The sequence below is a fragment of the Cucurbita moschata genome, unplaced genomic scaffold, assembly GCF_002738365.1.
Source record: "Cucurbita moschata cultivar Rifu unplaced genomic scaffold, Cmos_1.0 Cmo_Scf00024, whole genome shotgun sequence".
Lineage (NCBI taxonomy): Eukaryota > Viridiplantae > Streptophyta > Magnoliopsida > Cucurbitales > Cucurbitaceae > Cucurbita > Cucurbita moschata.
In genome coordinates this window covers 2231876-2249210 of record NW_019268540.1, presented here as the reverse complement: position 1 = coordinate 2249210, position 17335 = coordinate 2231876, and the positions used below count along the sequence as shown (strand labels likewise).

Below are 17335 nucleotides of genomic sequence, written 5' to 3'. Positions count from 1 at the left end.
TTCTCGGCTATTATCGTGAAAAAGACGAGAATAGGAATAGTATGAACAAAAGTAAGGAAAGAGTAAAGGTAGACGAAGAACGTGACAATAGGTGTCTATATAATAAATAAGGTAGGGAAGGGAAGTTCACAACTACAAAACAACAAAAAGCTATAAAAATCAAAGTGAAAGGACACATTCCAACATTTAGGTATAAATGATATATATATTTATATTTAAATAAATAAAAAATAATGCCCAACACTAGCAGATATTGTTCGTTTTAGTCCATTACATATAGTCGTCACCCTCACAGTTTTAAAACATGTCTGTTAGGAAGAGGTTTCTGCATCCTTAAAAAGAATGTTTCGTTCTCCTCTCGTACGTGGGATCTCATAAAAAATAACAATAAATTTATTAGTCCGAATAAATTTACTAAATTAAAAAAAAAAAAAAAAAGAATGAGATTGGGAGAATAATTACTAAAACGGCATTTTCAAACCATTTATCATTATTATTAATTTTGGAAATTATGGAAAAGAAGTACAAACAAACAAAGAAGATAAAAAGAAAATAAATAAATAAATAAATGAATGAAACACTCAAATTGAATATAAATAAAACAAAACACAAAAATTGATATAAACTGAAATATCATAAACAGCAAAATTAGTTCATCAATATCATGTGACTATTTTCTTTTGGTTTTTTTGATAAATATATTTAATTTCGTGAACGTGTCGTGTCTATTTTTGTAATAACCCGAAAATAATAAATAAATAAATAAATAAATAATAATAATAATAATAATAATAAATAAATAAATAAGTTAAATTAAAAAAAAAAAAAAAAAAAAAAAAGAACAGCAGCAGCTTGAAGCTGCTGCCATGGAGAAAGGAAGAATGGACAGGTGGTTGAAGGGAAAAGAAAGAAAAGAGAGGATGATTAGAGGAGGTGGAAGCGTGGGATGGATTAAGCTTTAAAAAGGAAGAAAAAAAAAAACGAAGATTGGTGATTCGTGAAAAACCCAGAAAACAGAGGAGGAAACTTTCTGAGAATTCGAGTTTTGGTTGCTTAAAATTGGACATCAATCGAGGGTAAAGGAAGAGGGGTTGTTGCTGAGGAATCGTCTGAGGAAGGGGATACAGCCACGAGCTGAAGCGGACGATAATTCGAAGGTAACGAAAAAACCCACATCACCGAACCTTTAAATCTCGATATCTTGAGTTATACTGCATAATAAGTTATGAAATAAGGCTGGTTAGAACCGTAGTTAGAAGATCTATAAAGTTGTAGAAGAAATCAGAACGAAATTCGAGCTGTAGAGATGAAATTTTTGCTTCGGGATATAGTAGGTATTAACAGAAAAGATGGGAAATTTCAGAAAAACGCAAGGAAGAAGAAGAAGCGCGTGCACTACACGCAGGCGCGTGAGGGACGCGACTGGGCGTGCGACTGGCGCGTGGGACAGACACACCGAGGCGCGTGAGGGCGCGTGAGGGCGCGTGAAGCGTCCGTTCGGTTCCCGGTTTGTCCCGTTCGATTTGTTTTGACCTGTTCTACCTAGATTGACCTATACTTACCTTGAAAATGGTGAAATATAGGTCTACTTGGAAGGAATTGTGTCGAAATACCCTATTAAATGTACAATTAAGAGAGAAAGGGATTCGAAACCAGGTAAGTAGCGTATCGACCTTTGAACTAGTTCTTAACTTGTTTTACAACATGTGAGTATGTTGTTTACCTGATTAAGAGCTTAATAAGTTATGATGAGCTTCGATGATAGTTCGTGTTTATTGTATATTGTAACTGTTTGCCTGTGATGTAAGCATGATATAAACGATTGTCAGAATGTCTACGTATTGATCATGATACATGTATGAAAGCATGCAGTAACTGTGAGTATGTTATGCATGTTAATGGAAAGGTTATGACTCTAGATATGCTTATTGGTGGTTGAGCTATGGCTTATTTACTGAGTATGATAGTCTACTAATTCCCGCGGAGTTCCTGGCCAACGCGCTGTGTGCTAAGTCAGGGAGCATGAGTACTCCTGACCGTTGGTATATGAGATAAACAGGCCGCCAGAGCAATTAGTAGACGGGCCGTATTTGACCGAGAGCGAGTCTTACATACGAGTCCGAAAATTCTAGATAAGCATATCGAGAGAGAGTCAGTAACCTAGCTGGAGGTAGCTGAGATACCTCATTAACGAACAGATGACCCTAGTAAGAGAACTAGGAGTCAATGATGAATAAAACCTAAAAACACCTGGAAAGATTAGTTATGAACTCTTGAGTGATAAGCTAGCTACTTACTGAGTAATCTAATTACTCATCAAAATTATTATAACTTTTCTTTCCAGATTTAGATGATGCAGGCCAACCGAGGGCGAGACCAGCGGACTGAAGACTACTGGGAATCCATGTCGGTGTCTGTTTTGTATATTTATGTTTTCGCTGTCAAGAATTTACTTCGGTTGGTTTAAATTTAAATAGCATTGTTTTAAATGTTTTACTGAATGTTTTTTTTTTATCATTTTGAGATTATGATTGGGTATTAGAATATATTGTCGTTGATGATGGTAACCCCTGTTAATCGCGTTGACGATGAGCGGGCGTTACAATTTTAATTACAATAAATTTAAATTAGCGATAAAAATAAGATTAAATAAATAATTAAGTTTTATTTATTTTTTTCTTAGATGATTTCTGGTTAATTTTAAATGGAATCAACTTTAAATAAATTTTAATTAATAAATTTTATATATATATATAATGTTTTAATTCTGCAAAGAATTGAACACATTAATTGTTTGATGAGTTGTATAATGTATAGTTAATGATTAACGTTAAAGTGGTAAAATTAAATTATTTTTATGGCGTTTTATTTTTATTTTTTAGTTACATTTAGATTTTTTTTTTTAATTATGTTTAGATATATTTCATAGTTAATTTATTTATTTTGTTTTAATTTTTTAAACCGTTTTAAACATTAAAATTGTATTTTTTGAAATAAAGTATTAACGGTTTCTATAAAAAATTAACGGGAAAGGTTAAAAAATAACTATAGAAAAGACAGTAAAGAATTATACGCTATAATTTTTGATGCAATGATTCGGAGGGTAAAAGTAAACGAGAATAACTTTATCCATTCAACATTATGTGTCGAACTATCTTTTCTAGTTTGGAATTAATACCTTTGAATCATATTCTATTTTATTTCTTTATTATTATTATTATTATTTAATAAATAAACTTTCATATGATTTAATGCAATTTGTGTCCCAAAAGCTTGGTTTATACTTTATATTATATAGATGTGTCACATCTATCATTATCGAAATTTTTAACCTTTGAAAAAAAAAAGAATATGTATTTTATTGCATTATTTTAAAAAAAATATTAGAGTGGAATATTGTACCATTTGTAACCGCTCAAACTCACTACTAACAGATACCGTACTATCTCGACTTTCTATTTTGGGCTTCCGCTCAGGATTTTACGTCTGTTAGAGAAAGGTTTTCACACCCTTGTCAGTAATATTTTGTTCCCCTCAGCCACCAAGGTGGGATCTCACACATTAAAAAACTAAAATTTATCTAAACCGGTTTAAACTAAAGATCAGAATTTCAAATTTTGTACCTCGACATATCATCGATAAAAGCTTTTGTTTTAAATTCGAGACGTCGGGTTCGTTTATTATAATATGCATAGATTTTTAAAAAAATCAAAAGCTTTTTAAAATTTATAAAAAAAAAAACCAATAAAAACTCAATTATTGATCCAATCATTATTATTATTATATTTTCACTTTTCCCTTTTGTTACCCATGAGTAATCCCCAATCAACACGAGCATAATTGTTAAAATCTTTTAAACAAATTTAAAATTTTGAGTTGGTCGGATTGGTGACCCGAGCAATTCAAATATAGTTCACAACTCAACTCAATTCAACTATTTATTTTCGGGTTCTTTAAACATTAAATTTTTTTATACTAAAATCTCATAAAATTCAAATATTAAACATTTACAAGTCAGAATGTATCACTAACATCAGCTACAAACGTTAAATATGCTTAATTTTTTTAAAAATAGAGTTAGGTTGAATTACAACTTTAGTTTCGGGTCGGTCAAGTTAATCTGACTAAAAGAATTGTCAACCCACAAATCGAACCAAATTTTCGAATTTTCGAAAAAATTTAACTTGAGTTGTGACGCTATCGAATCTAACCAATAAAAATTATTACAAATTATAATGACATTATATATTTTTTAAAATAGATAAAATATAAATAATATACACATATTTAAATTATTTTGAATTTAAACGCTTATTATAGTCTATAAAAATTATATATAATCGATACATATTATTTATTATTTACACGACGAAAAAATCTATATTTTTTAATAGTTTTATTCTATTATTTTTATTATAAGTAAAGGCAAAATCGAACAGAAACGCTAGATTTATAGATTCTAGAAAACACGAAAGTTTTTCAAATCGTTTTCGAGAAGAACTATTTAAAAACATTATTATTATTCGTGACGTTTTTTATAATAATAATAATAATAATAATTAAAAATTTGTGGCTAAGAGTATTGACACTTAGGAGCCAAGCTGACCCCTCGTGTCTGGAAAAATTTAAATGGAACTCTTCAGACACAAAAAGCCATGATTCTTATTGCCCCTTTGAATTCAAATTTATTTTTAATAAATAAATAATTAATTAATTAAAAAGAAAAAAAAAATGCTTATTTGGATGGTGATGGCATGGGCATGCCCATAGCATAACTCACATCCACTAAAAATAAAATAAAATAAAATAAAATAATAATTTCTCATTTTATTTTACAATATTTGTAACGACCCAAATCCACGGTCGGTGGATATTGTCCTCTTTGGGCTTCCCCTCAAGGCTTTAAAACGACTGCTAGGAGAAAGTTTCTACACCCTTATACGGCTGTTTTATTCTTCACACCTTTATAAGAGTGTTTTGTTCTCCTCCCGAACCAATGTGCGACATCACAATCCAACCCCTTTAGGATACACCGTCTTGTGTCTACCCACTTTGGAGAAGAGCCTCCTCACTGGCACATAGTCCGGTGTCTGGCTCTAATACCATTTGTAACGCCCTTGATCCACCGCTAGCAAATATTGTCCTCTTTGGACTTTCCCTCCTCGCTGGCATATAGTCCGGTGTCTCGCTTTGATACCATTTGTAACGCCCCAGATCCACTATTAGCAGATATTGTCTTATCTGGGTTTTCCCTTTCGAGCTTCCCCTCAAGACTTTAAAATGTGTCTGCTAGAGGAAGGTTCCACACCCTTATAAAAAGTGTTTTGTTCTCCTCCCGAACCAACGTGGGACATCACAAAATATTATTCAAACGGAAATTCCTAATTTCAAAAAAAAAAAAAACATTACTTTTTGCTCCTTCTTAGCCCTATTCCCACTAGGCTTTCTCCCACTCTAAAAAGCCAACTTTAAAGATCACAAAGCATTTAAGTTATAAAATATTTTAAAATATCTCAAAAACCGATTTTAATTAAATTTAATTTGACGTTTTTTTGTTCGGTTTTATTATTATTATTATTATTATTATTATTATTATTATTATTTGAGGGTGTTTTAGCATATTCTTAATGGTAACTATTTTTTTAATACCCATCTTATCTTATTATCATTTATAGGTTCAAAATGTCACATTCGGCCATTGAATTGAGATCTCTAGAAGTTTGTACATCTCTTGTTGTGATAAAAAGGGCATAACTTTATGATAGTTACGTGTTTCTTTTTGTGGAAATATTTTAAAGTGCTCAATTATTTTCTTTTAACTACTAATCATTAATAAAAATATGCGTATATGAAGATTGGAGAAACTCTCAATTCAGAGTAGGAACACATCGTCGTGTTGTCCATCCTTTTCGAGAGTAAATGGATAACGCTCGAACACATACATAATTACAACTTAAAAAAAAAAAAAACAAGAAAAATGTGGGACCCAAAAAACGATAAAATTCATTTTTTTAAAAAAAATATTATCTTAAACAGTTGAGTTCATGATCAATGCCTACCTAAAATTTTATATCTTACGTGTTTCTTGCAACTATGTGTAGTAGAGTCGAACAATTGTCTAATGAAATTAGTCGAGATAACGCATATACTGGGGCAAATCTTCATGATATATATATACACACATATGGTCAGGCAACATATGCTCGAGCCTCTGACCCCGAATGAAAATTTTAGAAAACGGGGCAGAGAGATTTTCGAAAGAGAGTTTGAAAGCAAGATTTAGTGAGAGATTAAAAATGGTGTTATATAGCATGCAAGTAAAGGCAACAACAACGGCTTAGTAGTATATAACTCTATTCATGTAGGGATAAGTTGACAACTAGTCATATCTCATCAAGTACATTTTGAGGCATTTTAGCTAAGTAATCAGCCAGAGACTTGTCCAATTGTTTAGCAGCAGCGGGCATGTTTGCGTAATACTTTCCAAGGCGCCGAACTTGGTTGCGTAAGCTTGTAACTCGAGTGAGAATATTTATATATATATACAAGTGGGAATTTTGTCATATTGAAGAAAAAATTGAAGCATGGACCAAAGCAAACACACTTGTTTGTATGTATTCCCTCAAGAACCTAACTAGGAATCTTGGGAAGAACAATATGCACCAAGAATGGATTTCTAAAAAAGTGCACATTGTTCTTCTCTCTCTAAATATGCTTTTACAAACTTTATGTGAGTGAGTGTTGGAGGGAAGAAAAAGCATCTATGAAAGAGATAAAATATTTAGAGCCATCCAAAGTGAGTGGAACCGATTATTATTCACTACTTTATGCTACAACCTATTCAAACGAGTCATGTGAACTGATCAACACCGTTGAACATGAAGGAAGAAAAGTCGGAAAGGTTTTAGTTCGAGTTGCTTGAATGGGAAGTTTATACTCGATGTCTGATTCTTCTTCTTTCTCTACTATATTCATGCTTTCTTTCTCTTCACGATGTTGACACGTTTTTTTTTTTAACAAGGGAAAGATTCGAACTTATAAGAAGAAACACCCGAACACTCTACCACTCAGCTACGATGAACGACTACTACATAGTCGATGTGCTTTCGTTTTAGTGTTAAAATAAACCCCTATAATTTTGGAATGTTCTTTTAACATATGCTCAAGAAAGATCTTTTCTAATGATTTTGAAAGTTAATTTCATGAAAAAGTTAAATCACGTCATAAAGCACTTTTTTTTTTCTCTATACAACAAATTGCAACTTTTCTGATCTCATCTCATTCAAAAGATGATTTTAGCTTTGTACTTGAAAGCTCTGTTGTAATATCAAATAAATTCTCAAGCCTCTGAGTTGATAATGGTTTTTTTAATTTCTGTTTTCTATTTTGTAAAAAAAGGGAAAAAAAAAACCAAAAAGTAAATTAGTAAATAAGCTTCATTTTAACCAAGCAAACTAAAAACAAAATCATGATCAACTAACCCTAAAGACCCGAAACTACAATAAACTAACTCTAAAGACCCGAAAATACGATAAACTAACCTTAAAAACCCAAAACTACGATAAACTAACCCTAAAGACCTGAAACTACGATCAGCTAACCCTAAAAACCCGAAACTCGATAAATTAACCCTAAAGACCCGAAACAACGATAAACTAACCTAAAGACCCGAAACTACGATAAACTAACCCTAAAGACCTGAAACTACAATAAACTAACCCTAAAGACCTGAAACTACGATCAGCTAACCCTAAAGACCCGAAACTCGATAAATTAACCCTAAAGACCCGAAACAACGATAAACTAACCTAAAGACCTGAAACTACGATAAACTAACCCTAAAGACCTGAAACTACGATCAACTAACCCTAAAGACCTAAAACTACGATAAAATAATCCTAAAGACCCGAAACTACGATAAACTAACCCTAAAGACCGGAAACTACGATAAATTAACCCTAGAGACCCGAAACTTGCTCCTTTTGTAAAAGGCGAGTTCGAGCTCTTCAATCCCTTTGTCCCCCAACATGTTCCAGAAAGAGAGAATGAAAAGTAGAAGAGATAAAAAGAAGCAAATCCTTGGTGATCTACCTGTGCCCTGTGCCCATCTCATCTAATTAGATGGGCCTTAGATGCCATCTACCAACTAATGGAGCCAAAAGAAATGCACCTAACATTATGCAATAATATACACTTTTGACATTATTTCTAATGATTTCATGTCGCATCATACTCTGTAAAATCATGTCAACAATAATAAATAATGAACAGAAAAACAATATATTGCCACTTCATTGAAGATTCAACTTCATTATTTTAATACTTTTATATTTCAGAGATCCCTGAAGTGGATGGCCATCATTATGTGCTAGGTGACAAGTATGGAGCGAAAAGGAACTAAGATATTAGAAAATGGAAACTAGGAAAAGACATCCCTTCTGTCTAAAACATCTTTTAAATAATCCAACAACCATTTATAAATGATAATCTAGAGTAACACTATAGATCTGATTACAGATAAGACAACACCAATGAAAACAGAGTTTATTTTTTCAGGCTGATGACATGAATCAGCATGCATTTTTGGGTTTGGGATTAGTCAATAGTGTACAATCCTAACCTGAGGGCGACAGCAACAAAGCAAAGAAACACCCAAAAAAGAAACAAGATCGAAGTTGGAGACCAGGTTTAATGACTTATATATTTGAACTTTCTTTTTCTAATTGGTCCATCTGGGAATAACATGATAATATACATAGGCGGCTGATTAAGATCATGTATAATTTCACAGACAAATGAAGTTAGTAGAGGGCAACTATGTTTAATTACCTTCTGACATAAGGTGTAACCTTCTATCTGGGGAGGTTGCAGCATATAATTGGCTGGTGAGATTCTTGCATCACGTAAAATATGCCTTCGTGACATATAGAAGTGCTCATGAAGGTTTATGATAATGAGTCCTCGTTGCCAACCATCAATGGCGGTATGTCTTTACTACTAGCTCAATTCGTCGACGACAGAGTGGACAGTTTGTTAAATGTGAACAACACGCTACACAGCAGCACATATGGCCGCACCTGAAATCAAGCCAGTAGACCAGATTTTTTGGATTAATTACTGAGATGATAGAATGCTGAACTGCAATTAATTTGATTCAATCAGGACAAGGTCATAAAAGACGTAAGAGTTCCTTCAAGCCTGATATAGTGTACAAATAACTAGATAGTGATACGCCATTAGGAAAAGAAAATCAAATAGTTCTATAATAAGCATATGAATTATTCAAATAAAAACGATTCTAACATGTAAAATTACGTAAGAGGAAGATTCCATTGTCCATATAAGGATATAGCACTTATAAGATTGTAATTTAGAAAACAACATAATAAATAACAAAAGGAGGGGGGAAAAGAGCCAAGCGAGGAAACATAAGCCAAGAGAAAGATGCCCGATTAGAAAATTAAAAGGAAATTGTTCGATTAAATTTTAAATATACTTGAAAAAGTGTATTTAAAAAAAAGGTTCGCAATGTGGTAAGGGTAATCTAGAAGTTGACTGTTTAGTCCCAATCATGAGAAAGTAACACCAAGTGGGCCTAGTCATGTTTTCTTACAACAGTAAACCCAATAAAGAAAGCGAGGTGTACTTCTAGTGCCATTAAGAGTAGACTTCCACTCCCACACTAAATCATCAAAAACAGGCGTATTCTGATTCCATTTCCAAGTCCAACTATTAGCAGCTACCAAAGGCAAGAAAACCAAACTTATCTAAGATCTCTTTAAAATTCTCTCTTCTAAGAATATTGAAGTAGTGTTTCTAGGACTGTTCACCGTTCATGTTAGACTTGGTGAAAATATTACAGAATTTCACTGCTTCTCTCATCTCTAAATAGAGATGTTTCAGGCATGTGAGAAACATTTGCGTGTGTATGTGTTGGGAGAATGAAGAAAAAGAGCTCTTACGGGACAAAAACGGCGTTGTAGTCTCTCTCAAGACATATTACACAAAGATCTGGCATTGAACGGTCTCTCTTCGTACCATCTGAGCCATTGTTAGTCGTACCATTTTCCCCTGAAGCAATGTATTTTAAGTTTCATCGATGTGCATATATAATTCAGAAGGCAACATATCAAAAAGTTGGGATTCTACCTTCATTTTCTTGGTTTGATCTCTTGGCAGCTGCAGCTAGGACCCTGTACGATCAGAATATTTCTCAGCTAGCTCATAGAGAAATAAATAAATAAAAACATGAGGCGGAAAAAGAGACACTAGTGGTCATACACAAGGTTGACTAGTATTTCATAAGCATCAATCTTTATAGTTGGTCGTCTACACAAGGTTGACTAGTATTTCATAAGCATCAATCTTTATAGTTGGTCGTCTCTTAAAGTGATACATATCATAAATGCTTTCTAGATATGCTTATTCACAACGCTGAGCAGTCAACATCAAATATCAAATCTGAAAACGAAGAAATGAAAAGAACTTTAACAGGTAAACAAACTGAAGGCAGCGTACCTTTTCTGATATTTCCAGCGACGCCTTCTCCCCAAGAGATAAAGAATAGCATGCTTTGTGACGAGATACAAACCAAATATGCTCAAACCCAGGGAAGCATACTTGTACCACCTAGTAAGTATCCATGTCATAACAAGCCACAGAAATGAATGCCCGTTGCAAACATTACATTATGGGAAAATGAAGAGATTAAAAGAATCTATGTAGATAAGGGTACATAATCAACCTGGCCCACTTCCCAAGATTGCTTATGAGTTGATCGATTGTTTTTGGGGAGACATAAAATGGCCCTTTGTGTGGTCGTTGTATTCTAATCGTACCAATGTCATCTTTGGCAGCCTATTCATAATCTCAAGGATCAAACAAAAGAATAATAATAAGTAATTCACAATATAACCTTTTAATTTTGTGTCTAGACATGCATAATTAATTATTTTGTTCCTTTACAACTACATTTTGGCCAATCAAAGATTTGAAGACTGAGCAATCGGAAGCATAAATGTGTTTTAAATATAGAACGAGTGCTACATGTATCATGTAAGCCTACCTAATTAAGAGACTTAAAGATGATTGCTGCATGGAGTAACATAAGCTAGAGTCAAAAACAGATTTTATGTACAATACAATAATAATTTTAAATCCTATAGATCCTATTATTTTAAGTGATCGAATTTTTACAATTTAGAGAGAGATAAAAGACAATTAATAAATGTTGGGAGTATGGTAACACTAAAATTTGACCACAAGAAACTTTTTGTGATTTTGTCACTAAATACATTGTTTTAGAATGATACAGAAACTTTTTGTTACTATATTAAATTGCTTCCTATCTGGGTATGGCCTTATGGTGAAGAAACACCAAGCATTTATACTCTCCCCCTCATTCACCATAATTTAAACCATAAAGTCTCATTCCACTAGTTTAACAGAATGTAATAACATCCACTTAAAATTCTCTCTCTAGTTTCTACTCTGCAAGTTGCTGTTTGAATAACATTCAGTCATTTTCCACATAAAGACTTTTCAATTTGAACTGAGAACATAAGTGAAGGTGGTAACTGGTATTAGACTAATAATATGATTTGTAATTGAACCAAGATAATACATTAAATTTCTCAGCTTCCCATAGTTCTGCTTTGTAAATAAGGACATAATCTCGAATGCCGTTTGCACAAATGAAAAATGATAATTCCATACCTCACCAACGACAGTCAAGGAAGTGCCAGTTGGTAGTACACGCTCTATTCGCTTAACTCCAAGCATCTTGAAAAGGGAAAAAAAAATATAAAATTAGTTGAATAAGACCACTGCAAGCACGTTGTACTAAAAGTAACATTTACTGATCAAGACAGACCTTAAGACCTTGGAGATAATCTAAGGTTCCACGCATAAGAGATCTGCCAGACTCTTCAAATATCTCACTCACTACTGGTAATATAAAATTTGTGGCACTTCGAGCTCCCACCACAAATGCACGACCAGTCCCATCATCCTGATAAAAAAGGAAAAAGAAAAAAAAAATGACAACTTTATGGGATAACACCAGTCATCAAATGTGAAGAATGAATACAACTCTACACATGGGTTGACCCAAACAATTATGCATTATAGAATTAGTATATTTCTCACCAGATACCAAGGAACTTCTTTGCTCATGGAGAGCATCAGTGCAGAATCCTGAATCCATGATCCTGCATCGTTGTGCTTCAGAAAGTGTTGTTCTGCCTGAGGGGGAAAAAAACAGAACTGCCATAGGTTCAATGTCGTGTTGAATGAACTCTCACAAGGAAAACAACATCCATTACCGTTTCCTCCACAATTACTCCCCGCAGCCCACTAAACTCGCAATTTATTGGTGTATCAGAGCTTACTCTCCCAGAAATTGCAACAACCAGAGGTACTACACATTCAGCCTCAAGCAATTGAGCTGAAAAATAGAGAAATGTTTCTAAAATAAATAACTTGAGGAAAAAAATTCAGGAACATAAACAAGAAGTGAAAACAATAATTGACTTGTTTGCCCGGAAAAAATCTTTTCCCAAAGATCTTGTTATGCTTGAGGACGGGATTCGTAAGCTCATGGAGAAACATGGATATTCTCTTTAACCATCTTAATTTATTTTCATTTCTATTTGTAATTTTATTTTGAATATACGTAATTATTAATCTTGGTTTACCAAAATTAATATAACTATTTATTTAATTAAAATAAATAAATAGTATTTTATTTATTTCATTTTTGCAAATAAGAGTTTATTAAATGAATAATTACTTATTTACTAAAATTATTAATTAATTAGTTAATTAGTTTCAATAAATAAAACTAATTACTTATTGATTATTTATAGTCAATTATTTGTTTTTTTGACTCAAATATAAGATGCATTGCTAGTTGTTCAATTTGATTATTGTATGAATTATTTACCATTAAAATTTTATATAACTTCATTAAAATCATTTATTTGAGAATAATTATTAAGATGGATGGCTAAATAAATTCGAAAACCTAAAACTGAAGGCATATTATTCCTAATATACTTATTAACGACTAAAAATTAAATTAAAATTAAAATAGTCAAAATTATTTAATAACTTGATTTACAAAAATAACAAATTATCTAAAATTAAGTAGTAAAATAAAATGGTGAGAATCAAACAAAAATATTATATATTTATATAAAATTTTGATACAGTTAGAACACCAAACGCAGTTATTTAATTCTCATACATCTTATCCTCAGACATCCTATTCTTAGGCATCTTAAACAACACATTCAACCATTCAACCATGGCCTTCTCCAAAATAATACAATACTCCTATTTAAAACCAAGCAAGAGCCTAAAGACCAACAGAATTTTACCCAATGAGGAATAAGCTAAGCAAAGAATTTAATTTTGAAAATTGTTCTCGGTTCTAGAAAGCATTTCCCTGGTTTACGTAGCAAATGTGTTAAAACAAGCCTAACAATTGCTTTTTAAAAGTTTCCCTCGCTTCCTTTCCATTAGCTTTTTTAAGGATGGCCTGTTTCCCTAAACAATTGAAGTACAAAGTATGTGCCTGTGAGTAATGATTCCTAGTGAACAACAACCTTGACATTGGCCTATGGCCTGAAAGTTCATGATGATACAAAAGACAACCAAATTAAAGGCTTCACACTCCAAGGCCAACTCCAGGAGACAATAAGGGTCGTAAGTTACTAAGTTTTCGAGTTGAGGTTTGAACCCAAGACCATAGTAAGTATCACCAAACACCTAAAACCCTTCCCACCCAGACACCTCTTGGGGTTGCTCATGGTTAACACAACAGCAACACAATGGGGATTTAAAAACAGCAACATAAAATTTCTATAGCGTTTGTTAATACTGAAACAAAAAACACTATTCATTGATATAATGAAAAATATATCAAAATGGAATTTGAAACTCTGGTTATCAAAACCCAATCTATTCCAAGAGAAAACAAAAACCTTAGACACTAGACTCTACAAAAAGGGCCTCTAATTTGTATTAGTCACACTTTGGGATTTAAAAAAAAAAAAAGGCAAACCACCCAAAAAATGGTGGTCGCTAACTCATGACTCGCCTCCAATAACAATTTAAACCAAACAGAAAAGGAGATCAGGAAATGCAAAAGAACAAGACATTCCTTATCCTCAATAGCCTCTGTACCAAAACATGCCGGTAGGGTTACAAGAACAAAGAGCAAGCCCCCTATGAACAATATGCAAGGAGTTTATCTTACTAATAACCACAAACCGAAAAAAGAAGGTATCAGTTCATGCAACATCACCTCCATAGCCATGATCCAAAAGAAATGACTCTTAGTAAAGGTTATTGAAATCAAAATGAACAAAAATAGCACTAGGAGGCACTCGTCAATTTAATTTAGCAGTTGTCTAGAAAACAAAAAGAATATCTTCGGTCATGAAGTTTCACAAATATCACTTTAGTCCTTCATTTTTATATATCCATGAGAGTTGAGCCCGTATGCATGCATCTGAACTAATCCCTCAGGACAACTATCTAACTCTACTACATTTGGTTATGAAGAGGACTTAGAATATTAAATCCAAATCTCATTATCTAGTCCTGATATTTTTAACTCAAGAAGGTCTCCGTCATCGTTAAGAAATATGCAGAACATGAACACATGGTGATTAGTGTCCGTTCTTTACAATCTCTGACTGGTCCCAAGTATAGATGTTGGGGGTTGTTAATTAATATCAGACATAAAAATGGACTTGGAAAAGGAAAATTTGAGAGAGTGTAGGGTGTCACAACCATGCCATGAAGAAAGTAAGTTGTGATCCTCACGTGCAGACATGACGAGGTGGTGACACAGAAGTGGTGCCCAACTGACCATGCAAGGGCTGAGACAAGACAAGTGTCATGATGCGACCGAGGAAGACAATGCATCATCCTACACACCATATAAAGTGTGCGTTGAAGCGAAGTCGAGGCATAAGCAAGACAGAGGCATGATGTTAACATGAGTGTCAAAGATAGACTTGACAAAGGCCCCAGGTCTTAACCTTGAAAGTCAAGGTTCCTAAAAGAGTTTGGACATGTAGCTCTAGAGTTAAGTCCGTCCATATGAAAGATAGTCAAGGTTCCTAAAAGAGTTTGGACATGTAGCTCTAGAGTTAAGTCCGTCCATATGAAAGATGAAAGGTTGCCAAATTTGGTGTCAATCGAATACCGGACAAACGCACCACGAGATCATATGACCATTTGTCAAAATCATGTCTAGTCCTATCAAACCAAAAATACCTCAGAATGTACTACAGGGGAGGTATGGGTCAACCCTCCACCACCCCTAGGCCCTGTAGCCTAACCGAGCTACCCTGTGGTACATACGTATGTCACAGTGTGGACAAGTGTTTCGGGCGACCTCCTTTGAAATGAGTTTTTCAAGGACAGTGTCGGATGACACAGGTGTGCTGCCATTGCAACCCCGCCCATGTGTCGAAGGTTGGAATATGAACCTGCTATTTGGTACAGTGTCCGCAAATGACTTGCCATAGATACGAGACTTGCCATGGATACGAGAGGATCGTGGCCTTGATAAAACTCAGATGGATGGATGGATGTTCAAGAGGCACTGATTATATGATAGACACATGGGGTCAGTTCTCGATAGACATGTCCGTGTAGGTTACGATGACCAATGACATCACGATATGAAGGTCGTGTTGTAGATGATAAGATGAGATGCGACGACGCATATGAATGACCTTGTCCTAGAGTAGAGGCAAAGTCAAGCCGAATGACTTGACCTAGTGTAGAGGCAAGTCGATTAAGCTCGCAGACGATTGAACATGCATGCGATATGTTCAATTGGCAAAGGAGAACCTCGCGTAAGGTCCGACGAAACCACAAAGCCGGACGAAAATTTGAATGAGGCTTGAGTTCCCATTAAAGCTTGTCATGAGCGTGTCAGGATCATGACGCCGTACGGTTGAAAATGTATGATTGTGACACGGGGCACCCTACTTCTTGGGGTTTCCCAATCCTAAGACCCTCCAAAAATTTATTACACTAAACATTGTCCACAAAATATGGCCTTCCGAGAAATTATTGGAGGCTGAAACTATGTGGCCAGCAGTATTATGCAGTAGGTTGTAAGAGAGTCGAGAGAGAAACAAAAGATTATGGTTTAACCCTACATCTAAAGGTTCGGAGGGGGGAGAGAAGCCGCCACAATCTGGCGGCCACTCTTTCCTAAAATGAGAGATTAGGATGGCAAATTGAAATAATGACCGCGAGGGCGGACCCTGAACCTAATTACACTATCCTGCACAAAAAAATTGACCTCTCTCTGACAATAATTTTAGAAAACTGAAAGCAAACCAAATGATAATTGTATCTTTCAAAAACAGCGAATCGCTTACCCAGTTCCTTCAACTGATCGACCCTCGTAACAGATTTCAGTAACTCCGCATCCCTATGACGCCATAACAACAACAAATTAGTCTATGCGAACTTCGGTGCATATCTATAACTTGCAAATGAGTAATTCCTCACAATATGCAAACACGAAAAGTCCAAAATTAAAGAAACAAGAACTTACCGGCCACTACTCCTTCCAAGAAGATAGAGAGCAGCTGCACTCAAACAGCAACTAAGACCTCCCCACGGAAGCATCCTCAACAGGTAGTAGTAGATTCCAATTTCAGATCTCGAACCATGTACTACTCTTCATAATACGTATAAACGACAGAGCTGAAGCAACAGAGCCACAGAAATTGAACGAGGAAACATCAAAATTCGGCAACGGTGTTTCTCGCGGGAAGAGGGAAGGAACTGCAGAGGAATTTGGGGTCTTCGGAGGTGGAATTCTCGATTGGATTGCAGAATGATTGAAATCTGGTAAGGAAAATTGGATGAAGTATGGGTGAAGGAAGTGATTAAGGGTTGGGAACTGAGTACAATTCAATCGACCGTGTTGCTCTCAGGTGCGGCCACTGGCGAGAGAAACATCCTATCGCGCTTTATCCGACGGACTCAATTTATATCTGCGAAACAAGTGGATGATGATCGATGCGAGCGCGAGCGGTGTATTTTATTTTATTTTATTTTATTTTTTTAAACGTTTCGATCATAGTGTACGTTATCTAATTGGGTTGGGTTGAGAAATTTGTTTTTAACCCGAACCGAACTTAGAACTTTTCACAACCCAACTAATGCTCTATTTTTGGGATAGGTTGTAATTTTTTTTAAGTTTTATTTATCAAATAAATTACTCGATACAATCTTAAATAAAATATATTAAAATTAGCACTTTTCACAATCCAAGCTCTATTTTTGGGATAGACTG

The 17335-nt window shown here is 34.3% G+C and overlaps 1 protein-coding gene and 1 long non-coding RNA gene across 3 annotated transcripts; one reads left to right on the top strand and one right to left on the bottom strand.

Moving 5' to 3' along the window:
- Nucleotides 1–1061: 1061 nt before the first annotated feature.
- On the top strand, nucleotides 1062–1607 carry LOC111461052. Its single transcript, XR_002713522.1, has 3 exons — nucleotides 1062–1157; nucleotides 1364–1507; nucleotides 1584–1607. It is a non-coding gene; the product is annotated as an uncharacterized LOC111461052 (long non-coding RNA).
- Nucleotides 1608–8450: 6843 nt separating this feature from the next.
- LOC111461051 (E3 ubiquitin-protein ligase SP1) lies at nucleotides 8451–17022 on the bottom strand. 2 transcript variants are annotated; one of them, XM_023104485.1, is made up of 11 exons: nucleotides 16589–17022; nucleotides 16410–16462; nucleotides 12324–12445; nucleotides 12148–12264; nucleotides 11873–12010; nucleotides 11716–11781; nucleotides 10745–10857; nucleotides 10519–10629; nucleotides 10150–10193; nucleotides 9963–10071; nucleotides 8451–9077 (listed from the first exon to the last, which is right to left on the bottom strand). In XM_023104485.1, the coding sequence occupies exons 1-11, from the start codon at nucleotides 16660–16662 to the stop codon at nucleotides 8975–8977; spliced, it is 1050 nt and encodes a 349-aa protein (XP_022960253.1). In that variant the 5' UTR covers nucleotides 16663–17022; the 3' UTR covers nucleotides 8451–8974. The 2 variants fall into 2 exon arrangements, with proteins under 2 accessions (XP_022960253.1, XP_022960254.1); XM_023104486.1 differs by having other exon boundaries at nucleotides 12148–12243; nucleotides 16589–17021.
- Nucleotides 17023–17335: the final 313 nt, after the last annotated feature.